The 25,687-nt window shown below is 37.4% G+C and overlaps 3 protein-coding genes across 16 annotated transcripts; 2 read left to right on the forward strand and 1 right to left on the reverse strand.

Moving 5' to 3' along the window:
* Positions 1 to 630: 630 nt before the first annotated feature.
* Positions 631 to 9,612, reverse strand: LOC135641663 (uncharacterized). 12 transcript variants are annotated; one of them, XR_010497766.1, is made up of 11 exons: positions 8,025 to 9,600; positions 7,380 to 7,597; positions 6,995 to 7,109; positions 6,287 to 6,376; positions 5,924 to 6,109; positions 5,672 to 5,839; positions 4,912 to 5,022; positions 2,206 to 2,288; positions 2,026 to 2,114; positions 1,050 to 1,179; positions 631 to 974 (listed from the first exon to the last, which is right to left on the reverse strand). XR_010497766.1 is itself a non-coding variant. In XM_065157228.1 (10 exons), the coding sequence occupies exons 1-9, from the start codon at positions 8,193 to 8,195 to the stop codon at positions 2,054 to 2,056; spliced, it is 1,203 nt and encodes a 400-aa protein (XP_065013300.1). In that variant the 5' UTR covers positions 8,196 to 9,601; the 3' UTR covers positions 631 to 974; positions 2,026 to 2,053. The 12 variants fall into 12 exon arrangements, 5 of the variants coding, with proteins under 5 accessions (XP_065013300.1, XP_065013301.1, XP_065013302.1 ...); XR_010497767.1 differs by having other exon boundaries at positions 5,720 to 5,839; positions 8,025 to 9,594; XR_010497769.1 differs by lacking the exon at positions 6,287 to 6,376 and having other exon boundaries at positions 8,025 to 9,612.
* A 1,202-nt stretch (positions 9,613 to 10,814) lies between these two features.
* On the forward strand, positions 10,815 to 16,206 carry LOC103989001 (uncharacterized). 2 transcript variants are annotated; one of them, XM_009407715.3, is made up of 5 exons: positions 10,815 to 11,442; positions 11,535 to 11,572; positions 14,055 to 14,215; positions 14,309 to 14,572; positions 14,680 to 16,206. In XM_009407715.3, exons 3-5 carry the CDS (start codon positions 14,062 to 14,064, stop codon positions 16,077 to 16,079), a joined length of 1,818 nt encoding a protein of 605 aa, XP_009405990.2. In that variant the 5' UTR covers positions 10,815 to 11,442; positions 11,535 to 11,572; positions 14,055 to 14,061; the 3' UTR covers positions 16,080 to 16,206. The 2 variants fall into 2 exon arrangements, with proteins under 2 accessions (XP_009405990.2, XP_009405993.2); XM_009407718.3 differs by having other exon boundaries at positions 10,815 to 10,972.
* Positions 16,207 to 20,741: 4,535 nt separating this feature from the next.
* Positions 20,742 to 24,922, forward strand: LOC135640697 (SNAP25 homologous protein SNAP33-like). Of its 2 annotated transcripts, none has more exons than XM_065155392.1 (9): positions 20,742 to 20,806; positions 20,900 to 20,986; positions 21,080 to 21,121; positions 22,104 to 22,334; positions 22,423 to 22,670; positions 22,907 to 23,000; positions 23,081 to 23,202; positions 23,274 to 23,371; positions 24,633 to 24,922. In XM_065155392.1, the coding sequence occupies exons 4-9, from the start codon at positions 22,205 to 22,207 to the stop codon at positions 24,730 to 24,732; spliced, it is 792 nt and encodes a 263-aa protein (XP_065011464.1). In that variant the 5' UTR covers positions 20,742 to 20,806; positions 20,900 to 20,986; positions 21,080 to 21,121; positions 22,104 to 22,204; the 3' UTR covers positions 24,733 to 24,922. The 2 variants fall into 2 exon arrangements, with proteins under 2 accessions (XP_065011464.1, XP_065011463.1); XM_065155391.1 differs by having other exon boundaries at positions 20,743 to 20,806; positions 22,414 to 22,670.
* The last annotated feature ends 765 nt before the right edge of the window (positions 24,923 to 25,687 follow it).

The raw sequence follows: 25,687 nt of genomic DNA on the forward strand, positions 1-25,687 counted from the left end.
AATCTCGTCTCCGTTGGGAACAGATATCTATTTAGTAATGAGTTACATAAGTAATACGTCTCAGGTTATTAATTTCCTATATGAGGTAATAAATTTTCTTTTAATTTTAAGTAAAAATAAATCTAAAAAAACATCAAAATTATTCTTATTTAGGTGGATCAAATCACATTCAGAATTTAGGCATTTTTTAGAAACAAATTGGAGATTCAAAACAAATTGGAGATTCAAAAATACGTCTCAGGTTATTAATTTCCTATATGAGGTAATAAATTTTCTTTTAATTTTAAGTAAAAACAAATCTAAAAAATATCAAAATTATTCTTATTTAGGTGGATCAAATCACATTCAGAATTTAGGCATTTTTTAGAAACAAATTGGAGATTCAAAAGAACAACACAATAAATTTGCATGTGGCGCCTTACGTGGCTGCCGCAAGCCGCCAATAAACGCATCACAAAATAATTATTATCCCTTAATCGAGATTTTGCAACGGAGGCTCGTGCATGCCATTGGCTATCAAAATCGGCCCAACAATGGCCCGACAAGCATGCAAAATAAATAGATTTTGGTTGAGCATTTTTATTTTCTTCCTCGCAGAGATCTGATGCAGTAGAAGGAAATGCGATGATGTCAGCCTACCAGCTCAATCAGTAGGTATAAAGTAAAAAACTTGGATCCAGTTGGGTTGAGCCCAACCACAAGTGTGTCTGCCACAAGAACAATGCGTTAGAAAATAACATGACCATACTGGGTTTAGGATTTTGATATATGATCAGAGCTTAAATTTTGCACTAGCTATTAAACATTCAGAAATGCTCACTGCTATGCCTGCATGATTAGTGAATACATATATGCTAATAGAACAACAATAGAACATTCACTCTCTTGGCAGGGACATTGCTTCAACCATCTTCCATCCTTGGCTTACGAGTTTCACCATATATATATAAATGAGATTTCTCCGAGCATGAATCCTGCCCAAAGAAGTTCCAGCTTTTGATTAGCTTTAAAGGATTTGGTGTAAAAAGAGAAAAATATCACATGCTCACTTGCACACTGGTGCTTGGGGTTTCACTTGATTGCCCAAAAGTAACAATTTGTTGGGTGTAATAGCAACATTGGAAAAGGCTTGAGACTGGTAAGTATAACTAAGAAATTTGAAGACTTGTGGAATCCTTGCTGCACGGAAGAAGACAGTAATTTATGCAATAGTCATGTGATCTCTCTTACAAATTCATAATTCCTCCTACCCCACTATTCAACAAAACCAAACAATTCATAACAATGATTTCTCAATTTAATTGGACTATATCTGTTACTATGATACACAAACATCAACTGAAAGGCTTTAACTTGAAAACTATTTTTGCCACGAAAAAAAAACAGAAATTTCTAATTAGATAACACTTGGGACTTTCTATCTTATGTAACCTCTAATTTGATAACAGAAATCCACGTAGTGCCTTATAGAAATTGGAAATATAATACCAAGACCCAGTTAAATTGAAATACAAGATTACTTTGAGCTTATTACCAATATAGAATATAAATATATAATCTAAACCAAAATTGGTACCAAAAGGCAATCAAAGCGGCTAGAATCACCATGAAATTGAAGTATAGAGAAAGAAGCACATACTATAGAGAGAATTTTGCACCAAAGTTGGAATTAGTACAAATATGTCCTCTTCAAAACCACCATAATTTGTCAACCTTAAATGACTGGATCTAAAAACTCAGCAACCAAATGAAATATTGTTTGGAATTTAACCATAACTTGTATCTTGTGCAGATAATATGTCACAAGTGGTTTGTTGACCGCATTTCTCTTCAAACATTATACAAAGCTTTGATGAACTAATAAGAAGAAAAGCTGATTGACTATTTGCATTGTTCTACAAGCACAAGCAAAAATGCACTCCCTAACTGAAGAACATCAATTAACTGAAAAAAAATCATGGTATATTCTAGGAATTCTGGCTACCTAAAGACCATTCTACTTATTGACAAAATGTTAGTCATTACCTTAATTGCATAGCATTCCAGGTGCATATCAAGTCAAAACTGTGCAAGATCTGAAAGAATCAGCGAGAATGCTAATGTCCAGATTATGACCTGAAAAAGAAAAAGGATAGATGACCCTAAATACCACAAACTCCATGAAGAGAAACAAAATAAAATGTTGGTTATGATTTATGAGCTTTTCCTATGAAAACTATCTTGCTCATTTGCTTTTTTCCTTGATGCCATTTGCGAGCTGGTACAATCTCATATATTTCTCTGACTGCCTGCCAAAAAAGTACATGTCTGTGGAACTAAGTTCATGTATGAACACAATTAACCATAATTACAGATGTCTAAGATTATCATACAGTAGTTAGTAGCATGTCTATTGACGGTATAAATTGAATTACATGCCAGAGTTTCTTGTTGTGGCAAACAATTAATTTAGAAGAAAATATTTATTTTGTTTATACGAATAAATCACAGTCATCTATTGTTATCAATTGTTGTATCAATTCGTGTTTTATAAAAAATAAGACGGAAATATCAATGAGAGTGCATGATGGATCATGATTTTATTTATCATGTAACAATGCTGGACATTATGCCTATTTAAATTAGTTATTTTTACCTCTACTAAAATAATAGCTTATTTTTTTTAACAACTTAAGCTTGAGCTCAAGCTATTTTTTCCTGATTTAAATTAAAACAATAGCTTGATTTTGTAACAACCTGAGTTTGAACTCGAGCTTGGCTCATTTCATAGCTCAGGCTCAAGCTCGACTAGTTTGACAAGATAAACAAACTACTAATAAGCTGAGCATGTGCTGCCCTGGATCAAGTCTAGGAGCTCGATCATCATTTTCAAGCTCGACTAGAATTTCAATCATGTCTGAATTATAACCCTATAGTCAGTGAAAGGAGAGGAGGAAAGCAAGTAGGGACAATATTTACCAAGTATTAGCATCCAAACTGCTTTTGAAAATGCTGCTCATGATAATTCACTTGTACAACCACCTCAACGTCATTAGCCGAAGGCCAAAATAATTTATTTAGTAGTAGCACCAAAACTGCTTCATATTGCATTTTATGGATTTCTAGGAAATCATTGTGGTTGAAACATATATTTGTTCTTTGGGACCTCCAATCAACTACTCAAGTCTTGAACGTCTTCGTATCTTACTTATGAAACTTCAACTAGGATTAGGTTACTTAAGAAATTAATCATTGCATCATCTCGTTCAATCAAACCACCTAATATTATATCTAGGTTCAGTACACTATTTGCTCAATCACAATCTGAACAGAAAGGGAAGGAAGATATTATCCTAAACTACATGCTTATTATACATCTGAGTACAATTGTTAAAAAAGAAACATCATCAGTACTTGAAACAGATTATCATCTCAAAAAAGATAGCTTAAATAATTGTTTCCAAGGAAGATGGACAAATTGACAGTAACTACTCAAATCTCCGCTTACAAAAGTTGTAAAACAAAGGAGAGGAATGAACAATAATGAGCTCTGCATTTTATGGAATTATAAAGTTAACCACTGTTGAAGGCGTGCTTCTATAAAGAAAAAAGATATAAAGAGTCGATTGTTGTGTAATGTTTTGCTGATCAACATAAAGAAATTCTAGCTGAGTGCATGCTCCACAGTGGTGCTCCACTAAAGCTAATCCAGACAATGCAGAACTTACTCTTTTACCCTATTTTGAATATAATGCGATACTGAAAATTTGCATATGAAATATATTGTTAAACTTCTTCAATCTTATCAACTGTCTTTTTTTCCCTTAGTGATGTACCTATATAGGATGATTAAAATGGTTATTAGAACATTTACAATATAACCATTGTATGCAGACAAAAAAAAATACAAAGAATACTTAAATGCAGTTTAATGAATCACATGCTCCCAATTCTAGATACTTTTCTTTGTGGTTCATAATATCAATGACAAACCATGACCACAAGGTGAGTGTGCATGTCTATATCACAGTACCACCTACATACAAAGAATGCAATTTCGCCTGAAACTGGTGCAGGGCTTACCTCCTGATAAGCCATGTGAACCAGGCAGTAACCATGTTTCATCTTTCTTTTTTTTTCTATCCCTAAAACCCCCACCCATCAACCCCCAAAGCCTCTCGTGACCTGCACCACACACCACAAGCTGCTCAATGCCCACCTCCCACTGTACACCGATGGTACTCCTCTTGTCCCGATCCTCGTCTGCCGCTGCCTCCTCATCCTTCTCCACAGCCATCTCCTCCTCATGTACCTCCTTGCCCTCTTCTTCTGAGCCACTTCCTCTTCACCTCCTCCTACTCCTCTTGTTTTCTTCCTCAGCCTCCTCCTCCCTGGTACCACCGGCATACCATGTGTCATTACACTGTTTAACACAGGACTCATACCAGTGTCAGCAACCAGCACTGGTCCGGTACCCAAAATTGCAATACTTGCCTACATGTCTGTACGTTATTTAGGAATATGCCGATACTAGGAATGCATGTTTATACACAATATCTAGGCATGATATAGCATGAAGCGAAATCCATGTTGCGCTCTTGGGTGCCCATGGTATAGACTTCAAAAGTCGTAAAAACTTGCAAGAGATATGTAATGTCATAGCTGTTCAGATTTATTTTTTACATGCCAAAAGATTTTGTGGTGTGGAGATATCTGGTGCTAAGCTCAAGCCTTAAAGCTAGCAAATAAGGAAATTCAAATAACAATCATGTCAACTTTGGTAATGTACACATTTCAGATAAGACAAAACTGTGGTAGTATGAACTATGGCTGCAGTCTCAAAAGTGGATAGAGGTAGGTAAGTTTATGCAACTTTCTTAGCATACCCATAATTAGTCATAGACAAAAACACATTTAATTATTAGAAGAAACCTGGAGAGTATGAAGTTGATCAGAGTTGAGGACATTTAAAACCCCTTTGCAGCGATAGACATCCATATTAGATTTCTTCTCCCATAGAAGATCCTCTAGCCAAGAACGAACCTGCATGAAAATAATGTCAACTAGAGGAATGCAAGACCAACCTAAAATTATCTTCATTGCATCATAATAAAAGTTGCATAAAGTAGCATTGTTTTTTGCAATAGCATGGGTTAATCCATGATCTAGTAGGCATCTTACAGGAAAAAAAAAAACTGAGACCAATATAAGCTGATACCTCTGTAGAAAACTTGTAATAGTAGTATAAAAGTCTCAAGTCTCAACTCATATATTTAGAAAAATGAATTTATTCTGTGCACTTCATCTCTGCTAAGGGCCACAGCCACCATTGATCTGATAGACATCATATCCTTTTCTTTGGAAATTTAATTATTGAAAAGCATATTATCTGTCACACATGCTGCCTTTAGTTTATGAAATAATCACATGGAACAATGCTCCATGGTTTGAATCAAATTAATCAAAGTGATTATCGATTACTCAGTTGGATCTTAAAGCATCAATGTAACCTGGTGAATTAATTGAAAACCTGGAACTACTTACCATGCATTAATAATTTGAAATATAGACATTAAAAGCTAGTTAATGTTCTATTGTCACTAAATGACACAGAAACAAGCAAAAACAGATAATATGATACTAGTGCTTGCATCCAACTGCTATTAGGGATCTTAATGGAAGTAAGAAGTACCAGAACTAAAGAAACAGGCACCCATGTTGCTGGTAAATAAGACCCTACCATATCTAAATCAACTGGTTGCTCCTCATAAATGCACAATGTGCGAAGAGTGTTATCATGACGGCTTCTGCTAAATGTAGATTTACTGTCTTCTAAAAGTTTCTCCAGATGAGCTATATTCTGATATAAATATACAAAAACACCTTAATCAAGTTTGTCCTGAGTCACAGATTCAATTGGGATACAGAGCATTCATCTTCAAACCTTAGCACCATAGGCCTGCCGATCCAAAATTTTACACAGATCAACTTGGCAACGAACACTGTGTATGACAGTGGCAAGTGAGTTGATATCATAGATCTTCTTTTCCAGTTCTTCCAATATGGATGAAGTATCAAGCCCATAACCCTCTTGCAAGACCAAATCAACTTTGTTTAAAATCACGACATCCTACATTGAAGAGAAGGGATATTAATGAAATTCAAGATAACAATTTTTGCATTTCCTTCTTCAAATTAATTCAATTCACAAGTGAAAGAAAAGAGGAAACACCATACATGTAGCAGTCCAAAGAATACGGAAATAAATGACAAATTAAAATTGCAACTGAGTAAGCAGAGGAAATACAGCGAATGCTATCTGAAGGAATGCTTCAGGAAAGAAAGAAGACTTAAGATGCTCCTCAAGCTGTCGTTGTAAGTTTTTGGCATCCACAACCTACTTGGGGAGGCAACAGAAAAGTCATAAATGAGTGCAATAAGTAGGAAAATAGAGTAGCATTAAACAAGTTTTACAGACTAGGAAACCTCAGATATTTGACAGGAGGATTACTTAGATAAGAATAGTTTCCATTCTGGTTTACTCAAGAGAAGAAGTTGAAGAACTTCATGGACAAATGTATATATCTGAGATAACCAGTAAAGAAAGACCAAAAGTTCCAGAAGTATATGAATATTGAATTATATTATTGTATACCATCTTGCAAAAGAAAAGTTGTTTAACATAACTTTCACAGTAACCAAGCACTATAGACAGTAGACACCACTTATGCGCATCATACTTTGACTTGTATATGACAGATAGCAGAAATTCTATCAACTCGACCGACATGGGAAATCATCAGAACAGTGAACATAAATAAACATCAAAGCACATAAAATACATACTGCAGTAAGATGTGATTACCTATTGTCGCATGGTAATCAAGTAGGGGATAAGCAGAACAAACTAGTATATCAATACAATCAATCTGACATCAATTACAAACACAAAACAGACCCTCGTTTCATTTTCCAAAGAGAAGAGTAACTGGTTATATGAAATAAGCAAACTCACTGTGATTATAGAATCAAGAGTAATTTCTGACTCCAGCTGATCATCCAGCCAAAGAACAGAGGCAAGGGGAGCAGGATCAGCCAGTCCAGTTGTCTCCAACAATATATGATCGAGTCTGAGGCAGGAAAACAAAAAAATTACAATATAATATATGTACCTCATGTCTTGAAGAAGGATGGGAAGAAAGAATTAATTGTTTCCACATTTCCCCTTTTTTTTTCTTCCTTACACCTCAAAAATCAGATAGGCAAGCTCAGTAGCAGAGACATCCAAAAAAAACAGTACCTGGGAAAATTTTACCAACAAGGCATCCCTATGGATCTATTACACAACATTACTAACAAATGTAGAACAGGTTGTAGCATGATGGCCCATGAAGTCTAACCTTTCTTTCCGCTGAACAAGCTGCTCCAGAGCTTGTACAAGGCTGTGCTTAACGGTGCAACAAACACAGCCATTGGCCAACTCCACCCATTCCTCCACAAGCGCACCACCTTCACCCTCATTGATCATCGCCCTCTCTACTCCTATCTCCTCTCCAAACTCATTCAATATCACGGCAATCTTCTTTCCATGTTGCGCATTCAGGATGTAATTAACTAACTGGAAATTCAGAATACAAGCAGCTTTATAATCTGTTCCCTATGTTTAGGTATAAACTTGCTAACAATAATTTTCAGCATACTTTTAGAAATAAAATGGGCATCTAGATGAATTCTCGGACTGCAAATATCAAACTCTTGATGTGCGATTACTAGTTTCAGGAACTGTACAGAATCGAACAAAAGCGAGCAGGGAGGCGAAGACAACTTCCTGGTTTCCAAACTATAAATGTGAAAGCCATGAAAGAGTCCATAAATCATCCAACTAAATTAATTCATTTCTTTGCCCATATAGACTTTTCTTCTTAGAAACAAAAGGGAGAAAATATTACATGGCACAACCCTAATTAACCAAGAAATCTTAGCAAGCTGAAGTCGGAATAATCAATCTATGAATTACTTCGGCGACGGAAGGACATAAGACGGACCGTGGATTTGCCGGCGCCGAGGTACCCGGTGATGACAGTGACTCCGACCGGAGATTCCTCCGAGGTTCCCCGCTGTACATTTTGGGAACGGTAGGAACGTTCCGGAGGATTACTCTCGGGTTCTTTTCCAATTCGGACGGCGAGAGGCGGGGCGTCGTCGTCGTTCTCCATGGCTGAAGCAGCGGAGCGTGGTGTTTACGATATCTCGGCGATCGAAGTAGCTAGAGGGAGAAAGGCAAGGAAGGCGGCTCCCGAGGAATTATACAAGGTATTGCAAATCACCGTCAAATCAAAATCGGACGGCTAGAATCTCTGGGCCACCACCCTCCCTGACAACCACATGGCTTCTTTAAGAGCAATCCATAGTATGCCCCATATATTCGTACCGCCGAATCTACCAAAAGGCCAGCAGCGGGACCGACCATCAATCAGCACCAGAAGAGAACGGTGCGGTGGTAGACGGGTGGGTAGAAGGATTATTCGTGCCTCCTTTTGATAACTTATACTAATTACCAAACCAATCATTTTCGAGGTTAGAAGCGATGCTTTATTCTAAAATATCCGTCATTAATTTTTATCTTGGACTGATCCTTTTTTATCACTTGATAAAAACATCCTTGCGCTGCATCAGTCAACCACGGCGAGTGGCGCCACGTGTCGCCTTCCCCACAACTCCCATCGCGAGCGGCGTCGCCCGTCGCCTCCCACCCCTCCTCCCTTCCCCTTTACCCTTCCCTCCCCCCTTTCTCCTCCTGGCCTCCTCCTCCCCCCTCCCCTCTCCCGCCGCCCTAGACTCCCATCGTGAAGACAACACGGAGAGTCGGCTACGCATCGTCGTCGTCGACGCAGTTAGCACCCTAGTCGCACTGCTCTCTCACCCAGACCCCCGGCTCTAGGAGCACAGCGTCATCCCCATGTTGGACCGCTCCCTCTGCGACGGGAGCAAGACCCTGATCATCGCTGTCGAGGGGATCCGCCCCCTCGTTCGCGCCCTCTGCACCGGTACCTAGTCGCCCGCGAGAACGTCGCCTGCGTCCTCCCCCAGCTTGACGACCTCCGCACCGTCATCAGATGCTCCGACGCCATCCCTCCCCTGGTGGCCTTCCTCGAGTCTAGTGGGTCCCGCGCGAAGAAGGACGTCGCCGCCACACTTTTCGGCATACTTGCGCCTCCTGAGGAGGAGGGAGAAGGGAGGAGGCGACGAGCTTGCGTGAGAGCAGGGGGCGGAGGCGACGGGACGGGACGGGCGGTGCTGCACAGAGGGAAGGGATGGGGGAGGAGGAGACAACGGAGAGCACCGCTCACGGTAGAAGTAGGAGCGGAGGCGATGGGTGGGCGGTGCTGCAAATAGGGAAGGGAGGGGCAGGAGAAGGCGGAGGAGAATGAGGAAGGGAAGGAAAGGGGGAAAGGAGGAGGGGGAGGTGGCGACGGGGTCTCGCGGTGGATTGCAATTTGTCTCCCTTCTTTTTTTTTTTGTTCTCTCCTCTCCTCTTTCCGTGCTTCCTTAACCCTTTCTAGTCTTCCCTGTAAAACACCCTCGCGCGTTTGCTGGGAGCTGACGACACATGTAATGGAATCCCGATTCGTATTTCCCTCAACTCTGTAGCTCTCACAATCGACACACTAACGACGAGAGCTCCGCCTCTAGGGTTTTTTTTACCTTGTTTCGCCGTTGGTGTTATGATAGAGATACACATGAAAATTTAATATTTGAGGATTAATTATAAATTTGAATAGTTATTTGATTACGTGATTTGAATACATGATCGAAACAAATCTTTTTAAAAAAAATTATATAAATATTTGTCTCAAATAAATGTATTGTCTCGAGCAAAAAATTTCTCTACCTTGTTGTCAACAATCAATCATTGGTATACCAACGATAGCATATGCTGCTCTGTCGTCAATCAACGAACTTCAAGTCATTGCAATTATTGTATTGCTTCTCCTTAGAGCTATTCCTTACCGCGTCAAACTCCGATCGCTACTAATTTCCTATTCTGCCAAGCGATCTTCGTTGATCCTCAACGAAGCCTCTCTCTTCTCCCCTCACCAACGAAGCGATCTATGCTGCCCTTAATCCACCTCGAGAAGGTCATTTGGCTTATTAACCGTAATTCCTCACTACTACTAGATAAAAATTATAAACAATAAGATAATAAATAATATATAATATATAAATTATATGTTACACATTATTTGTAATAAAAATATATAATAATTCTTTATATTCAAAAGATTTTTTAAGTAATTCATATATAGAATTTCATGTGGTAGGAACATCCCTAAAAAATCTATTGGATCTTTTACTATTTAGTTTACAAAATCTAGCCCAATTATTTATCGATGGACCCCACACGAATGAAATAAATTGCTTAATTTCCAATTCCAAACAGTTAATGGCTTGTTGATTTACTCATTGTGATCACTGAGCTGGCAGGAATCACAGTAGTAGTTTGACGTTCAACTGCTGTTACTGTGTTTTCTTGTCCATGCAGCTCTGTTTACGCCTACGTGGCCGCATGATATAAATCTATTTATAAGCATCCCACCTCCCTCTGTATAAAAATAATTCTACCAATCCGACAAAAAGCAAGCAAGCAGCTTAGCGTCGTCGATATGCTGCAATACCCGAAAATAAAGAGCTTTTATTTAACGATCAATTAATGAGCTCTTTTAATTGCCATTCCCGTACTCCCGCAAAATACGAGGAGGGTAGTTTAGTAAACTCCATCGTCTTAAGACGCGCTTAATAGACGCGCACCCACACACGATAGAAAATAATAATAATAACAACGAAAAAAACGTGACGGACGCGAGCAGTTTGCCCTCTTTTGGTCCTCGCCGCCAAATTCACTGATTTCCATCCAGATTCCCCCTCCGATTCCTCCTTCAAATCTCTTAACCCAATCCCGTGCTGATCCGGCCTCGTCCTCCGCTTCCGATTGGTACCCCATCTCGCCTTCCTTTGAAGTGCATGACGGCTTCTAGGGTTAGGGTTTCCGTGCCTCGATTTCGATCCCCATCTCCGGATCTTGTTTCATCAATACGTTCTTCGATCCGCCTGCTGCCTTCGCCGTAGCTCGATTGATCCCGATTCGCTCTTCGGTAGGTAGATCGAAATCGAATCTAGGGTTAGGGTTTGATTCGGGTTCTGGATTCGCTAGGTTGCTGAGACCCGTTTCCTACATCTTTTCTTCCATAATCTTCGTCTGCATTTTGCCGCGTTTCCCCTCTTTCAATCTATTGTTATCTTTTGTGAAGCCGGAATCTCCCCGATTCCGCCTGTTTCTCCGGGGGTGGGGCATATCACGACCATCTATCGAATCAATCGATAGGTCTTATTTCCGGAAGAAATTAGGACCTAGGATTTGCAATTTTTTTTATCGCTTTGAATTCTGGGAGTTTCAGCTTGTTGGTAGGTTAATGCATATTTTTCTTCTTGTTTTTCTCAAATTTCTTTAAATCTGTGTTATGTAGCAACCTAAATTTTGTTGATTGATGTCCCAGGGCACACTAGTTCTTTTTGGTGGATTACTCCTTAAAAGGTAAATAGCAGTCACGAAATGCAGCAACCTGTGTTTAGTTTTATGTCATTCTTAGCTAAATTAGATTTACATTTTTGTCCTAAACAAGTTACTTACGTTATTGAAAGAATAGTTAAATTAGCTGCAGCAACTTGGTTTTCACATTTCATAATGTTGACAATTTGGAAATGGCTTTCACTAGTATTACATGTCTGAACACTTGAATTATTTGAATGAAGGTTTGCCTGTTCTGTTTGCTATTAGGTTACTTATACGAGAGAACAATTTAATGGAATGTAAAACTCTGGTTTTTGCCCATTGATATCCAATTACTTCTATGGACTTAGATAATGGTACTGGAATCCTTGCTAAAATCTTCCCGTACTGTTATCTATCAGGTAATACAGTATGGTTCGATGTATACTGCTGAAAAAGATTTAAAATATATGAGACATATGTAATTTATTGGTGTGATCGATACATGTCCTTTCCGATATGGTTTTCGACTGGTCAAATCAGTATATAGTGTTACAATTGCCTCCTTGTTTTTTCAAGCAAAAATGGCCTTGTTGGTATCGAGTGTTGTCCTATGGATGGAAGTCTCTATGCTGATTTGCTTGATCATAGTGTTGGGGACATTGAATTAAATGACCAATGCAGCAATCAATTTTTTCATTTACAAGACAGTTGTTAAATTGTAGCAGTATATGATTAACATATGGTAGTGCCAATGAACTTGTACAGGACATACATTATCATTGTTTGTGAAATAGGCTATAATTAAGCTGATACAGTATTTAATCCATCACCTTTCTTTCTGTAAATGCATAATGCTGAATGCCCATGCCTTCTGTCAGGATGATTGCTGCCAATGAAAAGAAATCTAATTGTCTACACAGAGGAAAAATTCTTTAGCACACAAATGCAAAATGAAAACATAAAATATGAAGTGGATTGCCAATGCTTTTCATTTTGGCTATTTATTGGAGTCTTTTTGTGTTAAGCTCATTACATTTTGGCTATTTATGGATAATTTATCATATAAGGATATTTGTCGTTGTGGTCTTTGGGTTGCTCCTTCATTGTTTCTTCCTGGGGCATTTTGGTGATGAAGATGTATTTTCTTAATATGAAAAGCTTGTTCTTGATATTTCATTATTTCTCATTGATGGCATCATTTTTCCTGTTGTTTGTAAATGTAAATTCACTGTCTCTATGCACTTAATTTGCTTGCTTTAGCTTTGATTGGATGGTAGTTCTCTTTCTGGCTATTTGAGCATCGGTGACCGTGAAAGACAAATTGCTGGCATGTTCTTTTCTACATTTGGCCTTCATGACAGATGTGAACATTTTTTTCTTCTGTAATCCAACACTGCAAAGTTGTTCAGGTGGATGATGGAGGGAAATTTAGGAAAATTTAATCGTTGCAAAGATTGGTAAATTTTGATGGTGTATAGTATGGGTACTTTTAGGACAAAGGAGATCTTTTTCAAAAACCATAGCCATAGACGTAAAACTCCAACTATCGTAGTGCTCTTGAAGGACTTGCTGGTGTCATGCGATCTTTTGACAGAGTAAGGCGTGCTTAAATTTGATGCCGAATGATGAATTTGTTATTAATTGGAATTTTCTTGTGATACTGAGACTTGACATGTGACACCTTATAAGTTTTCAGAACTTGATGAATAAGATAATTTAAAGTGTCAGGCATGTAATATTTTAAGAAACCATGTGTAATACTATAAGGAACCATTTGTTTTATATATTCACAGTATAAGCAGACATTATCGCTAAGAAGTTGAGAATTACAGTGTCATAAATCTAGAAGTGGAACAGTGTGGATATCTGGATGAATTGATCAGGAGTCTTTAATATGCCTCTGGATGTTATTTTTTGGTTATGTCTGGATGCTGACTAAGACTTTTAAGTAGGAAACATGATTGATTGTATGTTGGATTTATATAGTCAAAAAGATCATTGCTTGTTTCTTAGTTATTGATAACATATACTATCATCCCTATAGTCTATTTTTTTTCGAATTTGCCAGAGTTTCATGCCTACTTCTGATTACTAGACTGGTACACACTGGACTTTGACCAGATGTGTTTTTGGGTAAGTCTTTGTTGTTTAATTGCTGCTGATGGACTTAATTATAAGAATCAGGTCATTCTTTTGATCTACAAGATTTTGTTCTCCTACATTAGAATAAGTAGTCATTGAACCTCGTTACAGTGTTTTGCTTGTATGTTTTTTTTTTTCTCACTTTTTTATCTGGTTCAGTTTGTATGGAACAGTCATCGAGTGAGATGTTCCAAGTTATTCATGAGGTTCTTTGTCAATGTCCAAATTTACCCTCTTTTGGAATATATAAAAATGTTTCTCCATGTTTTTATCATTCGGGGGCATTTAACATTTGTTTTTTATTTTCATAGAAATTGTTGTTCTCCTAAGTTGTTTTAGTTGTTGGCACCTTTTAGACTTACTTTGCTTGTTACTTTTGTAGGTTAAATATGGTGTTCAACCAAAATGGACAGTCATTTTCTGGTCACATGTCTGACCAATTTGCTTATGAACATGAAAGACATCTGGCTTATGATGATCAACTTTCACCATTTGCTGAAGATTCTGCATGTGAGGCTATCCCTTCAAAATCACAATCTTCTGGTAACTAAAGGGAACACTTAGTATGCAAGTTACAGGGAGTAATTAGCCTACATCTCCTTATGTTTTTTTTTTTGTTCTTTCCCTGATGTAAAGATGAAGAGCAGAAGGGTTTCTCCAACCGCCACAAAGATTTTGAGAATGTGACTGCTGATCCTCCCTATGACAACCTTCATAGTGATCTCAATGGCAATCCTAGCTTTTCATGGATGGTGGTCAACAACAGTGAAGTCATTTGGTCAGAAAATGGCAAAAGGCTGTTTTGTGATGACGAAACTTGCCTATATGCAAGCAAGCATTCAAAGCAATTGGGTTCATTTGAAGACAACTGCTTCCCTGCCTTTGAGAAACCACCTTTAGGTAATCTGAATATTTAACTATATTCTTGCTTTAATCAGATAATATATAAGATTCTGAAGCAAGATATTAAAATATTCTGACCTTTTTATGAAAAAATGTGTTTTTAGCTGCTGCTGCTGCTGAGGACTTGAAAGATACAAGAATCTCTGTTGCTGTGGATGCTATTAATCAGGCAACTACCAGCCATTGTGTTGCACGGGGTAGTAGCAGAGAAGCTGGTTTGGACACTGCTCGAGAACCTTCCCATCATAGTTATATGGGTAATATCCATCAAGCAGTTGAATTTGATCAAGTTGAAGAGATCTGTTCACCTGTTTTTGATTACTTCAAAAGGAAACATGTTGCTATTGGAGTGAATCATCAGGTTGATATTCCAGAATGGAGATCTAATAACCATATTGGGGATTATGAGGATTTTTCTTCCACATTGCCTTCCGAGACAACTCCACCGTCATCAAATCATGTAGTTGATGAAGTTGAAAGTGATAGATGGGTCGGGACATGCGCAATGCCATTACCTGAATCTGCTTTATTGGCTTCAAATGTTTTAGTCTTGCAATGCAAGGACTGCGGATGCCCAGATGAGGGTTCAATAAGATGTGTGAGGCAGCACGTGATGGAAACAAGAGAAAAGCTGAAGAAACAGTTAGGTCAGGACAAGTTTATAGAGTTGGGTTTTGGCGATATGGGTGAGGTTGTAGCTCAAAAATGGACCGAAGAGGAGGAACAGTTATTCCATGAAATTGTGTTGTCAAATCCTGCATCATTGGGCAAAAACTTTTGGGATAAACTGCCTCGGGTGTTTCCAGCTAGAAGTAGTAAAGAACTAGTAAGTTACTACTTCAATGTTTTCATGCTTCAGAAGAGAGCTAAACAGAATAGGTTGGACCCCCTGCACGTAGACAGTGATGATGATGAATGGCAAGAAAGTCATCATGGTGAATTTGCAACGGGAGAAGATGAAGATTCTGTAGTGGAGTCTCCTCTGGAAGATGAAGATGAAGATGATGATGCTGGTGAGGAAGATGAAACCGAGGAGGAAGAAATATCTGAAACAGCTGATGACATAGAGAATTGTGATTTTTATGCCCACGCCAGGAACAATGAAAAAGGGACCTGTGGTGCTGTGAAAGGGTGCATTTCTAGTCAGACAAACCTTATCTCTAACATGCAGTTCACAGAAAGCAGTCTGTATAATTTTACAGAGGAGCAAGACATTCAAGATGATTCATGCACATCCTTTGAGGGCCAGCATAATGGTTCTGATTCCTGTGATCCTCTCGGTATCTTTGACCTTCAACATGGTTTGAATGAGGATCATGATTTCTGCAACGAATACCAGAATGATAGTTTAAGTCGGTTAACAGATGATGGGTTCTATGATGGCCACTGTGATCCAAAAGCATGGGATATGAGTTATAGCTGTGGGGCAGAAAAAGATGATTTCTTATCAACAAATAACCTGATAGAGGAGGTGTTTGGAAAAGAACCCGGCGACGACAAATGAAGAGAAAGGCGGTTATGGTTCATGCCAATATGACTAGTCTTGGATTTTTTTTTTCCTTTTTCCTTGCTTTACCTTGTATCGCCCACTATGATTGATATCCCAATTGAGTAAATTCTTATGACTCCCACTTGGTCTAGGATAGGGATTGCTGGTCGGACATTGTAGCCTTTCCACCTTTCCTTTGTTATTAGATCGCCGTCTTGTAAAGAAAAGTGTTTAATAATGGAGGAGTGGGAGAACCGTTCAGAGGGAGGGGGGGGGGAGAAGCAAATTGAAACCTCGCCAAATTTAATTCTTAAGATTTAATATCTATCTAGTAGTAAGCAGTGTGTCCAGAACTGTTTCTCGTTATTTTATGTGAGTTCTTTTCCCTAAATATCTTCTGGGTTCTTTGGTCGTTTCATGTCTGCCTTCCCTCCAGATTTCGATTGCAGAGATTCCTATTATTATCTCTTGGTAGCAGATATTTCAATGTCCAAGCGGGGTAGGTTCAGACCCCAAAAAACTCGATCCATGGAAATGGTGAGATCAATACAAGATTGGACCGATACCGACTTACGCACGTGGCTATATTGGGTTGTCACACGTGGGTGTGAAGCTTTCGAGGCAACAGTTGTCAGTCCGTCAATGCAATATTAATTCAAGCACTGCAGAAGTCAACGTTTGACAGGTGGGGGATGTCTTCCCGGAGGCTCCACATTTGAAGTAGTCGACGTCAGCGTAAAGGCCGAATGGATGCCCACCACGTAAACAGGGACCTAAATGGGCGCAGTGCAAGCGATGATGCACTAGTTTGCGTTGATAAAGTCAACTGCTAGAAACAAACGCCCACCGGCGAGATATAATCCTCGATGCCAATTAGACGATTTATTAGGAAGAACTAATGAATATTAGTTAACAACATAATTTTATTCCTTAAAAATTTTCAAATGATGTCCCGTTTTGAGTGATTTTCCGATTTATTTTTCTTTGATAAAATATATATGATTTTTTATTTATTTATCATTCTTAATTTAAACAAAAACCTAAAAACTTATATGTATATGTATATGTATATATATATATATATATATATATATATATATATATATATATATATTTCTAACGTTGGCTATCATCTATAGGTATCGCCTTCGAAGCTCTAACAAAAAATTCGCACCTTTTAGGAATATTAAGAACACTTTTTATGTATTTTATATTTATATATTTTAAAAATAGAAATTAGCTATTTGCAATCATGGTTAATGGTGATTTACTTGAGTTAATAGTTATATGAACACCAAGTTTAGTTAATAGTCAGAAGGAGATTTCCCAGCTCTGCACAGAGCAAGAAGAAGAAAACCCTCCAATCTGTATGTAGGTGAAGCTGCACAAGCACATTAAACCTCATGCTCTGCCTTGCCTGGAAATGCACGGGTGCAACCAAGGAGGAGGGGCCGCACACGTCCTGCTGGGCCTCATTGAGACACACTGCTCGAGTATCATCTCAGTGCTAGAAACACACCTGAACGAAGACTAGTTGTCGTTTCCTTGGGAAGGTTGGAGACTTTTGTTCCCGCTAATGGTAGATCTGGTGGCATCCTCGTGGCCTGAAGAGCCGCGTCGTTCAAAGCTGTCGCTGTCGCTGTCGCTGTGGATAAAAACCCGTAAAGCCTTAAGCTCTTAGTTGAGGCTCCAGGTATGCCTGCCTTCCGCTTCTCCCTACACAAGATATGCTAGCACTTCTCCGCTGGTTCACCGTAGTCTTTGGAACTTGTTTTCAGATACTGATGAGCGGTGACTCTAGTATATTTATCTTGTGGCACCCTATGAATCTATTTTCCTCTCATTATTGGGATTCCATTTCTACTTTCCTAAGCTCTTTGATAAGCTATCAGAACCATTTATTTAATGCTTTCCTAAGCTCTTTGATAAGCTATCAGAACCATTTATTTAATGCTTTCCTAAGCTCTTTGATAAGCTATCGAACCATTTAACCCGATCGAAATTAATGATACTTCATCAGAAGGTAATGTGAAATTTGAATTACTGGGACTCCCTTAGTAATAGCATCGTTGAAGCTTTTGACTTCTTTTAACTTCTTCCACCGTAATCTCTGCCTCCTAGTTGAGGGAAGACGTTCGTTATCTTCATACCTAAGAAGAATAATCTAGAGAAAATTAAAGATTACAAACTCAAGTTAATTTCATATTTTTTTTGAAGAATATATACTAAATTTTAGTAACTTTATAACCATAAAGTATTGTTATTAATATTATCGAGAAGTGATTTGATCAAACCTTCGGTTATAAAAATACTTTTAAAATAATATAAATAATTTAAAATTTTATGTGGTAAAAATTTAAAATATTAAAATTAATAAATTATATAAATATAAAAAAAAATAAATATATACAAAACCTCACTCACATAAAATATGATAAAAATAATATCATCAGCTAACATTATATATATAAACCTTCATGCACATTAAATAACACATGATAATTCTTCCATATACATATCTTTGAATCAACAAATATAACGCATGATTCCTTTAGGATCAGTGCTCTTGGAGACTACCCCAACACTGATGATGTTAATATCACTAACCCGATCAAAATCTAAGTTGCCAACTCAATCATCAGCATCATTGATGATTGCATCTCCATCGGTTCGAGCTATACCAATTTGATCATCTTTAATGTATTATATAGTCTTGGCCATAATATCAGCATCGGTAATTTTGACAAGAATATTAATGTGAAAAATGTCATCGGGTTGATGGTGAGAAAATGCACTCTAACCGATACAACAAATAGATCGATGATTAGGATATGACAATCTTCTCCATCTACATTGAAAGCCATCAATTTTCTTTCTGAAGACATTATCATGAACAATATCTATAACCCCATTATTATAGATCAAAATTATTGGGCACACAAACGATTACAAATAAAAGAGAAATGAAAAAAATATAGAAAAATGATATAAAAAAAAGAGGTGATAGGTGGGAAAGGAGATGAAGAGAATACATATGAGAAGAGGGGTGGAAAGAGAACAAACTATGGAGGAAAGAAGGAAGATATATAGGGAAGAGATGGCAAAAGAAATAGTGCACGACGAAAGGAGTCTTGGAGGTGGTGAATTCGTTCTCAAGGAATCTTGGATGATCAAATCATTTGTTGGGTTAGGTCACTCCAATGTGAGAAAGCCCAACAATAAATATTTTAGCCAAATCACTATGATTACATTTTGAAACATTCAAGAGATATAACTCATACTTTTGCAGACGCCACTATAAAGAGAGAAAATTTTCTAGGTCTTTCTAATGTTCATCCAGCCATTAATCTCTAGCGATATGACAATGAGTTTTTATCAAATCGTACTAATCTTTAAAGATATTTTAGATTTAGCGATCTTCATTTTGAATAGTGATGATCTGAGATCTTCTTCATAGGGTTATGGCTTCTTGAACAGTAGTTATTCACTAATTATTTTATCACCTATCAGTTCACTTTGACTCATTACTGGGTAATATTCAACCGTTAGATTTGGTTGAAACTTTATCAGCAAGTGTAAAGATTTTGGTTGTGTATTCTGAATGGCAAAGATCGAGTTTGAAGGTCTTTAAGTATCTCTTTTTACTGCTTCAACAAAAATTATGCTATTGGTTTTCTAGTTCAAATAGTTTCATCTCATTTAGGACTGTCATTTATAGTTTGATTTGGTTGATTTTTAGTAAACATATTTTAGACTAGTAGTGTTTCTTTAATCTAAATGGCGGAGATTGCATATCTATCCCATGTGATTTCTGTTTCTGTTTGATAGGTATTTGAGTTATGGGTTTTAAATTTATTATGGAATAAATTTGTTTGTGGATCTTTGCTACTATGAACAATATTTTCATAATAGAAATTTTAATTTGAATCAGGAGAGGTCCCATGATTTTTATCATTCATATTGAAGGAGTTTTTCACTTAAAAATTATTGATATTCTTGTGTGCTTATGATTTAATTATTCATTGCCTTCTAATATATTCATACAAGTGAGAGAAAAAAATTTGATAATTAATTTTTTTATCCATATATATTTTTATCCGATTTTTCAAGCATCATTTTGGAGGGTGGTTTTCCCTGCTATGCCTCATCAACGATCATGGCAATATGTTTGTTGGTGACTCTACACTTAAATTTTGAGACTCTATACTTAAGTTTTGGATATATGTTTGTTGTCTTCTCAGTTCTACGTTGTCCAGATAGATCCTTAAATTTTGTAATGTATAATCATGACAATTTTTATAGGACAAATAGTTATACCTGTTTTTGGTCTTTCTCAAAGGAACCCAATTGCTTTGGATTTTATAGATCTGGTTAATCTACTTCTTTCTTTTATAAAAAAAGTGATACGTATTAATTAATATAGTTTCAAGCTATAGATTTGTAAAAAAAAAGTTCATTTTGTTTTTGTAATATTTTTAATCTGGTCATTCAAAAAGAAGAGACCAAAATAATATTTTAAAGAGAGAATAAGAAATGGAGGGCTTTTCTTAGTCTTTTTCTAGGAAAATTAGGATAAATCGCCCTAATTTTTCTCTCTCCCCTCCCGTGTCGTAAGGCTAACGGTCCAATTTTTCCTTCTCTCCCCCACCCCCCCTCCTGTTATATAACCCCCAAGTGCGCAAACGAGATGGAGGAAGAGGAGGAGGAGAAAGGAGTCACCTTTTCCCGTCGAATCGTCTTCGGTGAGAATCTTCTGTCCTCCCCCTTCACTTGACGTCCTGGGAGATACATCCAATGGCCCGGTTTTTGATCTCTAATTCCCGTTTTGTTTGCAGATGTTTTGACCAGATCGAATCGGAGACGAAGAAAAGGAGGAGGCTTCCTCTTGTTCGCGTTCTTGACCCTCTCGAATTACATCACGAGTTTAGTTTCCAGACCTCTCTCTCGATTTGAAATTTGTTTCCTTTATATGGTTTTGGTTTTCGACCTCAATCATTGCTCCTCTGTTTCTTTAGGTTGATACACAAGAGAAGAGGAAGGAGACGAAAAGAGAAGTGGTATGTCTTTTTGCTATGATGTCTTTCTTCAAATTGGGTTTGGAAATTGTGTTTCCTTTGTCATTTTCTTGTGATTTCTTCTGATTTTGACGATATATCTTTTTTTTTTTGTTGGAATTAATGTTGTTCAGGGATCTTTTTGTTGATGTTAGTTGTATTCTATCAACTACTTGGATTATGATTTGAGATTGTCTTCTTCTCAAAAGACTGTCTCAGTCTATGTGACTCTTAATTTGTCTTGGTCTATGTTCCTTGCCTTCTTTGATTATGTGACTTTCTCCCGTAAAGCTATTCCGGTGCTCAAGTACTAAGATTTGCCCTTTGTTTCTTTCAGCTTGTCTCTCTACCATGTTCAAACGTTGTTGCTTTAAGATTTTCTATGTTTGGGATATACGTTGGCTTGGGTCTATCCTCTTTATCCATTTCTCAGTCTTTTTCCATGCTGTATTATTTCTTTTTTTTGTGTTTTTCTGTAAAAGTACTCATTTGAGAATATGATATGCTCTTCTTAATGTAATAAGATTTCAGAGAATGTGTTATCAAGCCTTGAAATTTGTTGTGTTTGATTATTTACCTTCGTCGTCCACATATCTTTCGATGAGATGATTTATGTAGTTCATATTCCCTTTCTCCCCCTATTTATTTGGTCTATTACCAGATACTGAATTGGATCACTATTTTTCCTAGCTTATCATTTCTGTAAATGATCATCCTGGTGGGTTTCTCATGTATCTTCTCCACCACATGCTTAGTTTTGAGTTATTATCCAGTGGTGAAACTGCTCTTGGATGCATTGGCTTGCTGTGCAGATCTGCATAATCTTCTTGATGGAGTTTATGTTTGTTAATGGTTCTCATTAATATACTCTCTGTCTTGTAAATCCTTCTTTATCTTTATTTATTAAAGTTTACATGATTATTATTAATATCTCTCTTTGCCTTATAGCTAAGATCCATTGATTGCCTTCTGATTGTGTTGGTAGGTACAAAAAAAATGGAGACCACAGTTGACTGGGGTCACTAAAATCCTTGGTTCCTGAATTCTGTACCTATCACTTCTTTGCTTGAATCCGACACCACCAAGATGCCTGTATCTAGGGGTGCCAAGCAACGTTCTTCTGACCCTGCTTTATCGAAGCCCAACCCTTTTGATTCAGATTCTGAATCTGAAATGAATCCTAAACGTGGAATGTCTTCCTCAGGCACAGCAACTGGTAAGAAAAATCCGAAAAGCTCCTCTAGATGATGAAAATGAAGGAAGAAAGGCCTCATCTTCTTCATATTCATACTCAGCTTCTGCAGCTGCAAGAAACAGATATAAGAACGATTTCCGTGATGAAGGAGGGTTGGAGAACCAATCTGTGCAGGAACTGGAAAGTTATGCTGCATACAAGGCTGAAGAAACTACACAAAAAGTAAATGACTGTCTCAAGATTGCTGAAGTCATAAGGGAAGATGCTTCAAACACACTCGTGATGCTGCATCAGCAAGGGGAGCAGATCACTCGTACTCATGAAACTGCTGTTAGCATTGATCAAGACCTTAGTCGGGTATGCGTTCTATACCTTTATATCTCTTTGCACATCAAATTTTTTACATTCAAGATCATAATATAGGTACACAAAGTCAATCTGAAAATGAGCTACCAGATGTGTGCCGCATTCATACATTTCATATGATATTGTTTGTAATTATGCCGGATATTGTTCTTGTTGTATAAGCCGATAGAAAGGTAACTTATTGGTACTCATGGTGGAGATTTCCTGAGTCATGTCATCCTTTGCAGGGTGAGAAACTTTTGGGGAGTCTGGGGGGCTTTTTCTCTAGACCTTGGAAGCCAAATAAAGCTCACCAAATAAAGGGTCCGGCTCCTACAACAGGTATGTACATATAAAAGAACCAGTAAAACAAGACTAATTTTGGTTGGTGTCTGTGCTTGATTTGGTACTCCTTCATTCAGATGATTCATTGTCGAAGAAGATAAGCCACATGGAACAGAGAGAAAAGTTAGGATTGTCTTCAAAGCCTCAGTCAAATCCACGGAATTATTCTGAACCCACATCTGCTATGGATAAAGTCCAGGTTGGTGTTCTTATGACTTTTAAGATGAGCAGTGTCTGGATTATTCGGTATTATATTTGGATTTCTTGTAGATGGAGAAGGCAAAGCAAGATGACACCCTTTCAGATTTAAGCGATGTCTTGGGCCAGCTTAAGGGCATGGCTGTTGACATGGGTTCAGAGATGGACAGGTCGGATACTAATTTGTTCTTCTGAATTTATATTCTTTCTTTATCTACTCGCTCGCACATAAATTCGTTAATGCTATAAATGTTAGCTGGTTAGTGTGAGAATTGATGTTTGTTTGACTAGTTAGTGTCATCTTGCTAGCATAAATTGATTGAAGTCAATGATAGAGGATTAGTAGTAGAACTGATCTCCGTGCTAGCATTCTCATTCAAATTCTTGAAGGATTTCAAGCTTTCCTACCTCATGTAGCTGTGTAGAGGATGTTGTTGCTTCCTTGCTTTTGTGTAGCATTTTCTAAGCGACTTTGACAAAATTTACTTTGAGATTTGGTCAAATTCAAAGGTTTTTATTGTTTCCTTATCATATTTTCTAGTGATAAAACATATTCTTAGGAGAGAAAAGAGAGCAAAAATTGGATGTTTGATTCCTAGATGCATCTGTGAGCATACATATTCGTTTGATATGAGGAAAAAATAATAATAATAATCATAAACATAATCACAAATGTTAAGTGAGAACTATTGTCAAACATAACCAATCTTTAATTAAAAAGGAAAGCATCGGTCATCGCATTAGTGATCAGTTTCTATGTTCATGTTAGCCCTATGGATGCAGTATGTATCATCAATGGCTTTTAGATATTTGTCACCTCAGTATTCAATAATCTTTTAGATCTTTTGTTATGCAACCTTTTCCTTCTTCCACATGTCCGGGCATCTTCTTTATACGGTTTCGTGTGTACATTTTTCCATGTTCATTTTCATGTAGAGAAATCAACCTTTTTATTTTTGCTTAATGCTAGTGAAATATTAAGACTGGATGAAACTATAGTATGTTAACTGAGAAGAGAGATGCTAGGTGAAACAGAGAATCGTTTGATTTATTGAATGTACCGTTCACATCATACCAATGTGGTTGGAGCATTTGGCAGTTCTGTGACGCTCATATCTCTCTTCTTGCATAAAAGAGTTACATATCTTAAAGCTTGATCAAAATGAAGAAAAAGTTGCTTCATTCACCTTGAGTTCAAGAACTGTTGAGGCAGATCCAAGTTGCCAGGGATAATTTACTGGTTTCTGTCTCTCATATCTCTCTTCTTGCATAACAAAGTTACATATCTTAATAAAGCTTGATCAAAGTGAAGAAAAAGTTGTTTCATTCACCTTGAGTTCAAGAACTGTTGAGGCAGATCCAAGTTGCCAGGGATAATTTACTGGTTTCTTTCTCTCAGATGACACCCCTAATCTTCTGGCTGCTTTGCAGGCAAAACAAGGCATTGGATGCCTTGCATGATGATGTGGATGAGCTGAATTCCAGGGTGAAAGGAGCCAACCAACGTGCTCGCCACTTACTCGGGAAATAGAGCGCAAATGTTCCATCATTGAAGATACCACCAGTCGAAGCTGCAAGTCGTTGTTGTGTTTACATTTACTCCCCCCCCCACCGACCCCTTTTATTTCTGTCAAATGAAAACTTTTCAGCCTTGTACTACACACACCTATTGCTGCACTACATTTTTCCTGCTCATTAATGATTTCTGGAGTTTTACTGCACTCTTCTTCCTGCTCATTAATGATTTCAGCAAAAAGATGATTCATACATATTCCCTACAAATTTCTCTAACACATGAAAGGTGATGATGGCAGACTCATTTGAGAGTGCACATAAGAGGTGTATTTTGGCATCATGTTAGGCGGCTGTAACCATTTGATAAATGGTTAAATATTGGCTGCTATTATGCTCAAACGGGCTGCTTTGTTGAAGTCAAAGGCAAGCTTAAACTCCAGCTGCGAGTGAGTTACGAGTTATGAGAGAGTCGAGTTCAGAGGGAAGAAAGCAAAATAAGTAATCGTTTGATAGATAGATAAAAAGAATACAGTTGTTGATGCAGAAGCATTGGTAAGATTGCTTGTGTAAAGTCATACAAATGTGTTTCAACCAACATATACTAAATTTATTCATAAATGCAAAATGAATCACATAAAATGCTCTAAAGAGAAAAAATAAACAGAGAACCATATGGATTAACTTTTACTACATTAGTTTCCTCAAACAAACCCCCCCCCCAAAAAATAGAGTTACTACATGTTTAGTCTCAAAATCCAAACTCAATAACTATCTCCAAACAAATTTTTGCATCAAACCTGAAATGAATGTCAACAGCAACATCTAAGCCAAATTGCAAACTACTTTTATTAACTTTTACAAGCACAAAATTCTTTTCTCCTTGGCTTCAGCCAGCAGTGACTAAAACAGTGACAATTATATTTCAGAGAGATGCCACAACAAGTTTCCAATACTAATATTGGCTTCAACAT

The sequence above is a fragment of the Musa acuminata genome, chromosome BXJ3-6 (genome assembly GCF_036884655.1).
Source record: "Musa acuminata AAA Group cultivar baxijiao chromosome BXJ3-6, Cavendish_Baxijiao_AAA, whole genome shotgun sequence".
NCBI lineage: Eukaryota > Viridiplantae > Streptophyta > Magnoliopsida > Zingiberales > Musaceae > Musa > Musa acuminata.